The sequence below is a fragment of the Myxocyprinus asiaticus genome, chromosome 15, assembly GCF_019703515.2.
Source record: "Myxocyprinus asiaticus isolate MX2 ecotype Aquarium Trade chromosome 15, UBuf_Myxa_2, whole genome shotgun sequence".
NCBI classification, from domain to species: Eukaryota; Metazoa; Chordata; class Actinopteri; order Cypriniformes; family Catostomidae; genus Myxocyprinus; species Myxocyprinus asiaticus.
The window spans coordinates 1,379,162-1,393,079 of record NC_059358.1 but is presented as its reverse complement, the minus strand read 5'-3'; the positions used below and the strand labels follow the sequence as shown (position 1 = coordinate 1,393,079).

At 40.0% G+C, this 13,918-nt stretch overlaps 1 protein-coding gene across 2 annotated transcripts in view; it reads right to left on the bottom strand.

Annotated features, from left to right (window-relative positions):
- LOC127453144 (cyclin-dependent kinase 14) overlaps positions 1–13,918 on the bottom strand; it is a 217,384-nt gene that overhangs the window by 34,374 nt on the left and 169,092 nt on the right. For both annotated transcript variants that reach the window (XM_051719328.1, XM_051719329.1), the window contains one exon: positions 12,083–12,229. In XM_051719328.1, the coding sequence (XP_051575288.1) occupies positions 12,114–12,229 (116 nt within the window). In that variant the 3' untranslated portion in view covers positions 12,083–12,113. The remainder of the gene's footprint in view (positions 1–12,082; positions 12,230–13,918) is intronic.

The following is a 13,918-nucleotide window of genomic DNA, read 5'->3' as shown; positions in this document are numbered from 1 at the left end:
TTGTTTGGTGTGCTGGAAATGACGCCTCAACTGTGGGACAGTCGTAATTAAAAAAGAAAAATAGATAGTAATCATTTTCACACAATAAATATTGAAATGGTTTGTTTATTTCACTCTTTGTTTGGATGATCACAGTTTTAAACATGTACTAATTTATAGAGGTAGACAATATATCGGTTTTACCGATTAATCGGTGCCGATAGTTGCTTTTTAGAACTATGAGTTATTATCAGCAAAAATTTATGCCGATTGTTTTTTGTCATTTCAAAATAAGAGTCCCTGGAGTGTTTCGTGCATGTTTATACTTAAAACTCCCGCATTATGCACCAAATATTTTTATTTTATTTATGGTTATTTGTGGGATTTTGGCTGAACAATAAACTGCATCTGGGGTTTTATTCATTTAGGACTCTTTGTCTGTGCCCGTCATATTAAGGAAATAAGAAATGTATTTGGCATTCTAAAAATCGCTTTTAAAAACTATCGGCCGATTAATCGGTTATCGGCCTTTCCGACCACCTTAGTCATCTTGTTTTGTTTTTGGCAATTGCAAATTGTTTTCTTTATGCATATCACTACCCAGAGGCATTTCTAGGACTTGAGGATGTGCAGGGCTTAGTGGGAGCGGGAGCACGGGGGCAATATTATTGCGTAGCCTACATTTAAAATTACATTTGGGGCTACAGTCAAAACATTCGGGGCTGAAGCCCTGGAGAAATGACCTGGCGATGGCGATGTCACCACCTGTTAGTCAGGGCTGGTCAAAGGTGGAGATTTTAAAGAAAAAAGGACTTAAATATTGATCTGTTTCTCACCCATACCTATCATATCGCTTAAGAAGACATGGATTAAACCACTGGAGTCTTATGGATTACTTTTATGCTGACTTTATGTGCTTTTTAGAGCTTCAACGTTCTGGTCACCATCCACTTGCATTGTATGGACCTACAGAGCTGAAATATTCTCCTAAAAATCTTCATTTGTGTTCTGCTGAAGAAAGAAAGTCATACACATCTGGGATGGCATGAGGGTGAGTAAATGATGAGAGAATTTTAATTTTTGGGTGAACTGTCCCTTTAAGATTGAAAGTCTGAGTCTGAAGGCTAAAACAGTCATTACATAAATCTATAAAAGACATTTGAAAATTACCAAAAATAAAGGCCTGGTAAAAAGTTTCCAAGTCAGTTTTAATGTGACCTTTAAAAAAGGTTTTTTTTTTTTGTTTTTTGAAGAAATTCACTACTGGGACATGCAGTTGACCAAAGCTGAAGAAACACCCACATACAAAAATGATCTACACCGATCAGCCACAACATTTAAATCACCTGCCTAATAGCGTGTAGGTCCCCCTCGTGCAGCCAAAACAGCTCTGTTCCGTCGAGGCATGGACTCCACAAGACCTCTGAAGGTGTCCTGTGGTATCTGGCAACAAGACGTTAGCAGCAGATCCTTTAAGTCCTGTAAGTTGCGTGATAGGGCCTCTATGGATTGGACTTGTTGGTCCAGCACACCCCGTAGATGCTCAATCGGATTGAGATCTGGGGAATTTGGAGGCCAAGTCAACACCTTGAACTCTTCGTCATGTTCCTCAAACCATTCCTGAACAATGTGTGCGGTGTGGCAGGGCGCATTATCCTGCTGAAAGAGGCCACTGCCATCAGGGAATACCGTTGCCATGAACAATCTTTAGGTAGGTGGTACGTGTCAAAGTAGCATCCACATGAATGCCAGGATCTAAGGTTGCCCAGCAGAACATTGCCCAGAGCATCACACTGCCTCCACCGGCCTGCCTTCTTCCCATAGTGCATCCTGCTGGCATCTCTTCCCCAGGTAAACGACGCACATGCAACCGGCCGTCCATATGATCTAAAAGAAAACGTGATTCATCAGACCAGGCCACCTTCTTCCATTGCTCCATGGTCCAGTTCTGACACTCACGTGCCCATTGTAGGCGCTTTCGGCAGGGGACGGAGGTCAGCATGGGCACTCTGACCGGTCTGCGGCTATGCAGCCCCATACGCAATTAGCTGCGATGCACTGTGTGTTCTGACACCTTTCTATCATGGCCAGCATTACATTTTTCAGCAATTTGTGCTACAGTAGCTCTTCTGTGGGATCGGGCCAGACCGGCTAGCCTTCGCTCCCCAAGCGCATCAGTGAGCCTTGGGCGCCCACGACCCTGTCCTTCCTTGGACCATTTTTGGTAGGTATTAACCACTGCATACTGGGAACAATCCTCAAAACCTGCCGTTTTGGAGATGCTCTGACCTAGTCGTCTAGCCATCACAATTTGGCCCTTGTCAAAGTCGCTCAGATCCTTACGCTTGCCCATTTTTCCTGCTTCCAATACACTTGCTGCCTAATATATCCCACCCCTTGACAGGTGCCATTGTAACGAGATAATCAATATTCACTTCACCTGTCAGTGCTTTTAATGTTGTGGCTGATCAGTGTATGTTGCCTATATACAGTATTTATGCACTGTATATAGAAAATATATCCAGATTTTTTATATATCACCCAGCCTGAAATGGTATGTTTTTGGAGAGCAAAACGAGAGAGAGAGAGAGAGAGAGAGAGAGAGACAGCTATTTTTACATTACTATTTGTGTTTGGTGGTGTGTTAGGTCACAGATTGTGTGCAGCATAAAATGGTAATACAGTAAATTTCCAAAGCCAGCTGGGAAAGTGCGTTCTCATGATAAATCATTCATGTTTTTCCCTTTTAATGGCCGTTCAGTTTCCAGCATGTGGTCACAAATCAACTGAACTCATGAGACGGATCAGAATCCATCAGTTTAACACTCACTCAATGAGACACTTTGATCCAAACACTCGATTCACTGTCCAGACCACCACGCGGGAAAATTAACAAGGGAAAATAAGACACTGGAAAGTTCAACAGGTAAAACAAGGTCATGAAAAAAACTTTAACAACCCTTTTCAGAGCTCAGCAAATCATAATTAACCATATTTACCTTCTTAATGAATGTTTCTTCATTCTAATTTCATGATTCATAAGTGCACATTATTCTAAAGACATAAATAAAATAAAATAACATGCTGTTGGGGGTGGGTTATCTGAAACAGCCATGCACAGAAAAAATAATAATAATCGTGGTGCTACAGTGCTTGTTTAAATGCAGAAAATCTGTGTAGACTCTGATTAAAATGTATGTCCATTTCACACAAAAAAAAACTGAATATACAGTGAAATATAGTGCCATAAGGATTGATCGGTGTCATTTTAGATAACTTGATCTTGCCTGCTAACGCTTGATAGCTACCTTGCTTCGTAACTTTCAAATAATTTAAACGATCTTCTCTTTATACTAAAAGTCAGGTATACAGGATACATTATGCAAATACGCTGGTTTCTTGATCGTAGTACAACATATGACATACAAAACATACAAGAGTGCAACAGTAAACTGTCTGGTGTAGTTCAGTAGTATGTAGCTGTATGTGTGTATCAGTATGCTATGTTAGCTGATTAGTAGTTTTAGTTTAGTCTCAAAGTTTGTAGTAAAACAATCATAACTGTGTAATTTTAATTATGCTACCTCATCTGTCAGCATGATGCCGGTGAATCACGTTCAGTCTCTTTGTACGTTACGACATTGTTTTGGTTGATGCTCGCGTCCCTATGGAGTGTGTGTACGAGCGTGAGCACGAGCAACGGGTAGCTGGCTGCAGTTCACTTAACGGCCACAGGTGTCACTAATAACAAGGGTTTCTGAATCGTACATACTGCACCTTTAAAAAAGCACAAATGTGTGTTCCAGTGAGACACTTACAATGGAAGTCAATGGGGTCAATCTGTAAACATTACAATACTCACTGTTTCAAAAGTATAGACATAAGACGGAGAACGGGGTTTAGCCCTGTTGTACCCTACGTACTACTAAGTGTCTACAAAATTCAAATTCTGAAAGATTTGATTCCACTACCTTGGAAAACTTGGTCAAGTCCAGTCACTATTTCTCCTTAAAAAACAGACTTTGTGACTTTGTTACCAAGCAAACTGATAAAACCAGTACACCCCGACTAGCAGAAGTTAAGAAGCACCATCCAATCAGAGTGGAGCTAGCGGTTTCAGTGGACTGCGGGCGGACTGTGGACTACATGTTTATAAGTGACAGAGTTGTGTGTTGTGTTACACACACTTTGAGGTGTGCCAGTAGACCGAGCAGTGTGTGCGAACGTGTGTGGAGATAAACAGCTGGCTGCGGCACACACCGGACTGCCGTCTGCATGTCTGTCTTATCTTCAAAGAGTCAGTGGGCTGCTGTAGGCATGTGACATGCGCCAACTGACCCAGTCAAACCAGTGCCAACCGGCCTGAAAGCGATGCACATAAAACTGCACACACACAAACCAGACTGTGGGAACCACGAGAGAAGAGTGAAGGGGTGTTCCTTATTCACTCACTGATCTGCAGGACATTACTCTCCAACTCGAAATGAAGCGAGAACTGTTACTGTATTGTGTTCAACATAAAGGAACAGTTCAGCCAAAACTGAAAATCCAGGCATCGTTTTTACTCACACTCATGACTTTCCCGTATGACTTTCTTCTGTGGAACACAAAAGGAAACGTTAGGCAGAATGTCAGTCTCAGTCACCATTCACTTTTGTTGATTTTTTTTTCTTTCCTTCAAAGAAAGTGAATGGTGTCTGAGACTGACATTCTACCTAACGTTTCCTTTTGTGTTCCACATAATAAATAACAGCATATGGGTTTGGAACAACATAGGGGTGAGTAAATGATGACCAAATTTGCATTTTTGGTGAATTATCCCTTTAAGGCTTTAAAGATAGCACATTTGTGACCTACTGCATCATTTTGAATCACTCTAATCCAGAAACACATTTTGAGTTTTTTGCACTAAAGTAAAAAGAACAGTCTCAGCCAACATTTAAATGATTCTATCTTAGCAACAGATTGGCGTAGAAACAAAGTAATTTTATCAATAATCGAAATCTTTGGGGGGCCTGGGTATCTCAGTGAGTATTGACGCTGACTACCACACCTGGAGTCGTGAGTTCGGACTCCAGCCAGGTCTCCTAAGCAACCAAATTGGCCCGGTTGCTAGGGAGGGTAGAGTCATATGAGGTAACCTCCTCGCGGTCACTATATTGTGGTTCTCACTCTCAGTGGGGCGCATGGTGAGTTGTGCGTAGATGCCGCGGAGAATAGCATGAAGCCTCCACACGCACTACATGTCCACGGTAACGCACTCAACAAGTCATGTGATGAGATGCGCGGATTGACGGTCTCAGACGCGGAAGCAACTGAGGTTCGTGCTCCGCCACACGGATTGAGGCGAGTCACTACGCCACCACGAGGACTCATTCCATTTTTTTTTTTAAATCATCGAAATCTTTCGATTATCGACTTACTTTATAGACACATACACACACACATAAACACACACACACACACTTTTAGGTAACTTAATCTGATTACTTTTGAATTCAAAATATAAGATTAAACATCTTATTCTTGATATACCGTATACTGTAGTATAATTTGTTTAGTATGTAGTATATATTGTCCTTCATATCCATCACCTTGGACACTTAATGTATGCTAATGAATGCAAAGCCATTGCAGTTGATTGGTGGTGTCTTGCATCAGCAATGCAGTTCAACTATCCATAAAGTTCTGCTATTTTATGAACTTTATGAATACATTTACCTCTGCAGCACTCCATAAAATCACCAAACACAGAGCACAAACTAGTGATTTAATCTGACACTACTTAAACATTTCAACACTAGCGATGGCTGTTCAGCAAACCAAGAAAGAAAGACCTATAGATTTCCATCTCACAACATTTTACTGACCCCGATTTCATTCTGGTAACCCTCTCCTTCTTCTCTGTGTCAACCTCTCGCCCTCTTTTCGACTCGTCTCTGACCGACATTGTGTTGTAGTGTGTGAAAGAGGCGTGTCGTTCATTCTGTGACAGACCGGAGCTTCATCTTCACTCAATAGCAGATCTCACAAAGCCTGCCTGCTCAGGATTTCCTGTGAAAAGGCAACGTTGTCTGCCTGATCGTCTGCGACAGCACGTCTTATGAATAATACAAGACGGCAGAACTTGCCCAGAACTTTTCTAGTTGCCTCTCACATACACATATGCAGCGACACTTGGACACTTTAGCTGCACATAAAAAAGTCAGAAAGCAAGTGCAATTTCTTTTTAAAGAAAGATAGCACACTTTTCAAACAAACATTTCACAAAAAGAAGTTTGTTAGTTTGTGTTTTCTAATCCAACTCACACATTCTAAAGAGTGACATAATTATCCAAACACTTCCCTTTAACATGAGAGATGATGCAGAAAACTGCCTCTGCATCCAAAGAGCGTCTCATCAAGTGAGACTGCTGCTAAATCATGTGTGTGTGGATTATAGGAGCATCTCTGAGCTCTGCAGTGTCTGTCAGTTTGAGAACGCCAAACACAAAGTGTGATTTGAATATGAATGTTGCAGTGAGGGGTGACATGCTCTCACAGCGGGTAACTTCCCTTACGAGCAGCACGCTGCCCGATTTCTGCAGCGACTATAACACATATCAAAATCACACGCTCACATGCCTCTGCTGAATCCACAACAAAATATATCTGCAAGTGGTTTTAATGTTGTGGCTGATCGGTGTATACGCGCACACACACACACACACACACACACACACACACACATACACACACATACACACACACACACACACACACACACGCACACAAACACTCGCACACAGACACACACACACACACACACACACACACACACTCGCACACAAACACTCGCACACAGACACACACACACACACATACACACACACACATACATACACACCCATACACACACACACTCACACATACACACTCACACGCACACATACACACTCTCACACACACACTCACACATACACACTCACACATACACACTCACACATACACACTCACACACACACACACACACACACACTCACACACATACACATACACACTCACACACACACACACACTCACACATAAATACACTCACGCACACACACATACACACATACACACTCACACACAACCACATACACACACTAACACATAACCACATACACACACTAACACATAACCACATACACACACACACACTAACACATAAACACACTCACACATACACACATACAGACACACACACACATACACACACTCACACATAAACACACTCACACACACACACATACACACATACAGACACACACACACACACAGTGAATCAATTTTGAATCAATTAATTGAGTTTGTTTACATGCACAGCAATTCACTGATAACTACCAAAGTCAGCTTCTTCAACGCAATAAACCCGTGTTTATACAAGATTTGAAATCAGTGGGTTATTCTCTATTTTTGATTTCAAAATGTAAACAGTCATACACACAAAATTGTACACATTGAAAAAGCCAGTAAGAACGCTGGAAAAGCTGTTTTAAAGGTGATTTCAGGGCAAAATGCGCCGTATGCCAATCAGTTTATTCTTAAGCCGTTTATGATCTCACACTGATAAAGGAAAGCCGTTTAAAGGGATAGTTCACTTAAAAAATGAAAATTCTGTCATCATATTCTCACCCTCATTCCATCCCAGATGTGTATGACTTTCTTTCTTCTGCAGAACACAAATGAAGATTTTTAGGAGAATATTTGAGCTCTGTAGGTCCATACAATGCAAGTGAATGGTGCCAAAAAGCACATAAAGGCAGCATAAAAGTCATCCATACGACTCCAGTGTTTTAATCCACGTTTTCTGAAGTGATATGATAGGTGTGGGTGAGAAACAGATCAATATTTAAGTCCTTTTTTAAACTTTAAATTCTCCTCCCAGTCCAGTAGGAGGCGATATGCAAAAAGAATGTGAATCGCCAAAAACAAAAGAAGAAGAATGTGAAAGTTAAAGTGGAGATTTAGAGTACAAGAAGGAAGGAGGGAAGAAAGGAAATAAAGATGGAAGGAAAGAACAAACGAAGGAAGCAAGACAAGAAATGAAGATCAAGGAAGGAATGAATGAATTAAGGAATTAAAGATGGTATGAAGGAAAGAAGAAATAAAAGGGAAGAGGAAGATGGAAGGAAAAAAGGAACAAACGAATCACAGAAGGAGGGATTGAAGGAAATAAAGATAGATGGATGGAACAAACTAAGAGGGAAGGAACAAATAAAGGAGGAGGGAAGGATAGAAGGAAATAAAGATGGAGGAAAAGAACAAATGAAGGAAAGAGAGAGGGAAGGAAATAAAGATGGAAGAAAAGAACATATGAAGGAAAGAGAGAGGGAAGGAAATAAAGATGGAGGAAAAGAACAAATGAAGGAAAGAGAGAGGGAAGGAAATAAAGATGGAAGGTACCTACAGAGCTGAGATATTCTTCTATAAATCTTCATTTGTGTTCTGCAGAAGAAAGAAAGTCCTACAGATCTGGGATGGCATGAGGGTGAGTAAATGATGAGAATTTTCATTTTGGGGGAAAAATTCATTTACATGACCTTACGTGTTGTCGGCTCATTAAGCATAATCTGTGTAAGCTCATGCATGTAAATGTGCTCATCGAAATTTACCAACTTTAACGGCATTTTTGCTACTGTAGTTTAAATCAGAGACTCTATTAAAACATTGAAAACAAACGCTATAACTGTATACTTGATCGTGAAGAATCGTGCAATTTCTCTAGTGACTCGCTCTGTGAGAAAGCACATTAAAATCATTGTGACATTCACGATATTGCTTAATTTCATACAGTATATTGCTAGCAAAATCATCGCAAATATACAGTGAATATTCAAAATATTGCTGAGCCCTAATAGAAAACTTTATGAAAGACTTTATTCACATCAACCACTGCAATTAACCACTGACCTGTCTCAATATCTGCACAGATCTCGTCCAGCTGCCATGTGTACAGACTTCGAAATTACACCGATGAGTTTCCTTGTTATTACTTACTATTCTCTGTTTGTGCACATCAGCAGTGTGTTCCTGGCTGTAATGCAAATGGGTTCAGAGGTCTGCGACCCCTCCCTCAAGGCACCGACGCAAATCTCCTCGAGCACCTGCCTGTAATTTGGCAGCTAATCCCTGAAGAAATCCTGCGACTGGGGCCTCTTTCACTGCGACGATGCATTACAGCCATTATGAGCTTTATTCACCCACAGAGAGATGCGCTCATCCACACCGCAAATTAAATGCAAATAGAGGCTCTTTCTGACCATGATGAAAACAGCCTTTATTACCCTGCATCACCCTATATTATCAGAGTGTATAGTATGCTCAGAATGGCATACTGCTATACTACTTGCACTATTTTTTTGCAGTACGCAGAGGGGTTGAGGAGGAACAAATTAAAGCAATGACTAACTTACCTAACTTAACTACTTTTTAAGAAACGTGACCGTAATTTTAGCTGTTTTTAAAATAGTGTAGCTTTCCCAGTAACAAGCTACTTTTGCTGTTTTTTATATTACATTGTATTGTGCATGCAGCGCCACAGCTGGACGAAATATCCTAAGTTAAGGCATGCAACTCTTATATGGCGTAAGCTGATAGGTTCTTTGAACTTGTCATCTGTTAGCCAATTGGCTAGCTCACATGTGATGTGTTAAGCGAATCGGCTCACATGATGTAAGCTGATAGGTTCTTTGAACTTGTCATCTGTTAGCCAATCAACTTGAGTTTTCTTCTCTTTGTCTAGCATTTAAATTGCTCAGTTTTGCTCAGGAGATTGCTGGGGTTTTCTTCTATCAGCTTGCACGGTAAGGTCTGCTTTTTAACTAGGTAAACTTGTAGCGGATTGACATAGATTACTGGGGTGCCAAACAGATTTTTTAATCTGCTAAACTATCCTCCTGAGACCCCTGCATGACTGCTGTGTGCATTTTCCATTCCCCTTATTATTTGTAACTAGCAGCACCTAATAAACAAGCAAAAAATAAATAAATTCTAGAGCAAATAGTTTTCCTAAAAATGTATGTCCACATATGTGGACAGCGGGACTAAGTTGTGAAATTTTAAGTAATACCGAGATTTTTTTTTATCAATTCTTTTTTTGCATCACTTAGCTGCATAGACAGTTATGGGATGCACTCTTGCTCCCTTTTTAGTGAATGCAAACAAGCAGTTCACGATTCGAGGAGTGTCAATCAAGCAGACAAGCAGTCAGGGGCATCACAAGCTTAAGCCAAATCTGGCACTAGCACACATACCTACCTCTTCGAAGCAGCAGAAGTACAAAAGTCATGGCAGTAGATCTGCATTGATTTTGTTATATTTGTGCAGCTTTCCTGTTTTGTTGGGGGACTGTATGCATGTCTAAATGTGCAGCAGATCTAGTCCGCCAAGATACTATGTCGTGATAATCTGTAATAATCATATGCTCTTTTAAAATGTCCTCAGAAATGCTGTGTACTTCTAGGAAGTCTAATTCTTTGTCGTGAATTGGGTCGTTCAGCCAATTAACTGGTTCAAAACAATGTTTCACCAATTAATCTGAGTCCGTGCTCAGCATCTTTTATTGTAAAATGTACTGTATGTTTACATGCGCTGTTATAATTGAGCTATAGTGAGTTTTTGAGTAATCGAGCAGCAACCTTATCTGTCTGTCCATGTATACATGCTAAAATGCGTACTCGAATATCTGAAGGAAGGATTGTGGCTTAGAAAGTGTTAAATATATGTTGAGCGTCACCTCTGTCTTTCACAGCACGCACACACAATTCTGATTAACGTGTATGCATGCTGGACGAAGCAGAGCTATAATCGCATTATCTAGATCTGTTAGTCCAACTTTGCAAAAATTGGATTATTCAGACGATTTCAGTCAGACTAAAGCATTTACATGATATCTTAAAAAAAGAAAAGGAAAAAAAAGACAAATTATTGATTTAGTCCAACTGAAATCCAAGTTTTAGAGTGCATGTGAACATACTGAATAAGTTTTCAACTAAGTTATGAATTAGTGTGTTTTCTAGTTTTATTAGTTGCATTTATCAGTTCAAGATAAATCACCTAAAAAGCTTCAATATAGTTCAATATAGTAAGCAATTTAGTGTTATTTACATGCATTGCAGTCTAGCTATGGTAGCTTTGTTTGCAACTACAGTTTTGCTTCCCCAGCACTTTTACGTGGTTTTTATTTATTAAATTTTTTGAATTTCTCCCCTTTTTCTCCCCAATTTGGAATGCCCAATTCCCAATGCGCTCTAAGTCCTCGTGGTGGTGTTAGTGACTCGCCTCAATCCGGGTGGCGGAGGACGAATCTCAGTTGCCTCCGCGTCTGAGACCGTCAATCCACGCATCTTATCATGTGGCTTGTTGAGCACGTTACCGCGGAGACGTAGCACGTGTGGAGGCTTCACGCTATTCTCCATGGCATCCACACACAACTCACCACACGCCCCACCGAGAGCGAGAACCACATTATAGCGACCACGAGGAGGTTACCCCATGTGACTCTACCCTCCCTAGCAACCAGGCCAATTTGGTTGCTTAGGAGACCTGGCTGGAGTCACTCAGCACACCCTGGATTCAAACTCACGACTCCAGGTGTGGTAGTCGGCGTCAGTACTCGCTGAGATACCCAGGCCCCCCTTTTACACAGTTTTTAAACTATGCAGAGTATAGACATTTTCCATATGCATGAAACGCCAACTGCTTAATCATATCCCATTACACAATACGCTCATCTTTTGTTTTAAGTAAGATGAATGAACTATCAGTATCTACAATGATTTTTCTACAATCTCTTTCAAGACTTTTTCTGGATAAGACTGACATTTTTACACAAAAAATAATGATTAAAATAATAAAATAGACATGTAACAAAGTCAGGTTACGTGACAATGTAGCATACTACTACTAGAAATGTTAATCATATACTTCATACTGTTCCACATACTGTTATAGTATAAACAGCAGTAGTACACAGTAAGAAATAGTGGTATACAGAATATACTGCAGAGTTTGCAATAAGGAATAACACACTGAATTTAAGTAGTTAACACTGAGTATTGTGTATTTGAGCAGTGTGTACCTGTTTCACTGGTGGCGTGCGGTTCATCGGGTCAGTGTTTGCTGATTGCTGTTGTTTTGCCGTGACTGTTGCTCTTACTGCACACCTGGATGCTGTCGCCAGATTCCGGCTGTAACTTTACGGAGGGAACGGTGAAAATAGAAGACACTGTGGAGAAACAATATCCATCTATAACAACCGTAAACATGAATAGTGGGTTTTTGTGGGAAAAGACAATGCAAACAATTAGAGATGCACCAATGGTTGGTATTTATATTGGTAAATATATATTTATATTTAATATTTACATATAGTTAATATATATTTAATGGCCAATTATTGATCAGCATTTCGGTCACAAGCATGAAAACGTCAATATGAAAAAGCAGATGGTGACATAAATGTATTATGTTGTTTAAAGTTTATCAATTGTTGTGTAATCATATTTGGAAGTTATTAATTGTTAGAAAAATAAAATAGTTTTTGTACCTCTTTGTACATTTTTAAAGCATAATTCGTAAGCACAACAGTGATCTGATGACAAAATAAGGTGAGTACGTAAGTGGCAAAATATCATTACCGGTATCACATACACATCAGTCAAATACATTTAAACTCTTAACAATTCCTGACATTTAATCGTAGAAAACATTCCCAGTCTTAGGTCAGTTAGGATCACTACTTTATTTGAAGAATGTGAAATGTCAGAATAATAGTAGAGAGAATGATTTATTTCAGCTTTTATTTCTTTCATCACATTCCCAGTGGGTCAGAAGTTTACATACACTTTGTTAGTATTTGGTAGCATTGCCTTTAAATTGCTTAACTTGGGTCAAACAATATGGGTAGTTTGTTCCATTGCTGGAATTTTATCCACAACATGATGCTGCCACCCCTATGCTTCACGGTTGGGATGGTGTTCTTCGGCTTGCAAGCCTCACCCTTTTTCCTCCAAACATAACGGTGGTCATTATGGCCGAACAGTTCCATTTTTTTTCATCAGACCAGAGGACATTTCTCTAAAAAGTAAGATCTTTGTCCCCATGTGCACTTGCAAACTGTAGTCTGGCTTTTTTATGCTGGTTTTGGAGCAGTGGCTTCTTCCTTGCTGAGCAGCCTTTCAGGTTATGTCGATATAGGGCTCGTTTTACTGTGGATATAGATACTTGTCTACCTGATTCCTCCAGCATCTTCACAAGGTCCTTTGCTGTTGTTCTGGGATTGATTTGCACTTTTCGCACCAAACAACGTTCATCTTTAGGAGACAGAATGCGTCTGCTTCCTGAGCGGTATGATGGCTGCGTGTTCCCATGGTGTTTATACTTGCGTACTATTGTTTGTACAGATGAACGTGGTACCTTCAGGTGTTGGAAATTGCTCCCAAGGATGAACCAGACTTGCTGATTTCTTTGGATTTTCCCATGATGTCAAGCAAAGAGGCACTGAGTTTGAAGGTAGGTTTTAAAATACATCCACAGGTACACCTCCAATTCAGTACACCTCCTATCAGAAGCTAATTGTCTAAAGGCTTGACATCATTTGCTGGAATTTTCCAAGCTGCTTAAAGGCACAGTTAACTTAGTGTATGTAAACTTCTGACCCACTGGAATTGTGATATAGTCAATTAAAAGTGAAACAATCTGTCTGTAAACAATTGTTGGAAAAATTACTCATGTCATGCACAAAGTAGATGTCCTAAACAACTTGCCAAAACTATAGTTTGCTAATATTAAATCTGTGGAGTGGTTAAAAATGACTTTTAATGACTTCAACCTAAGTGTCTGTAAATGTCTGACTTCATCTGTACATACATACATTATATATATAGTATATTGATTGATATATATCTATATATTC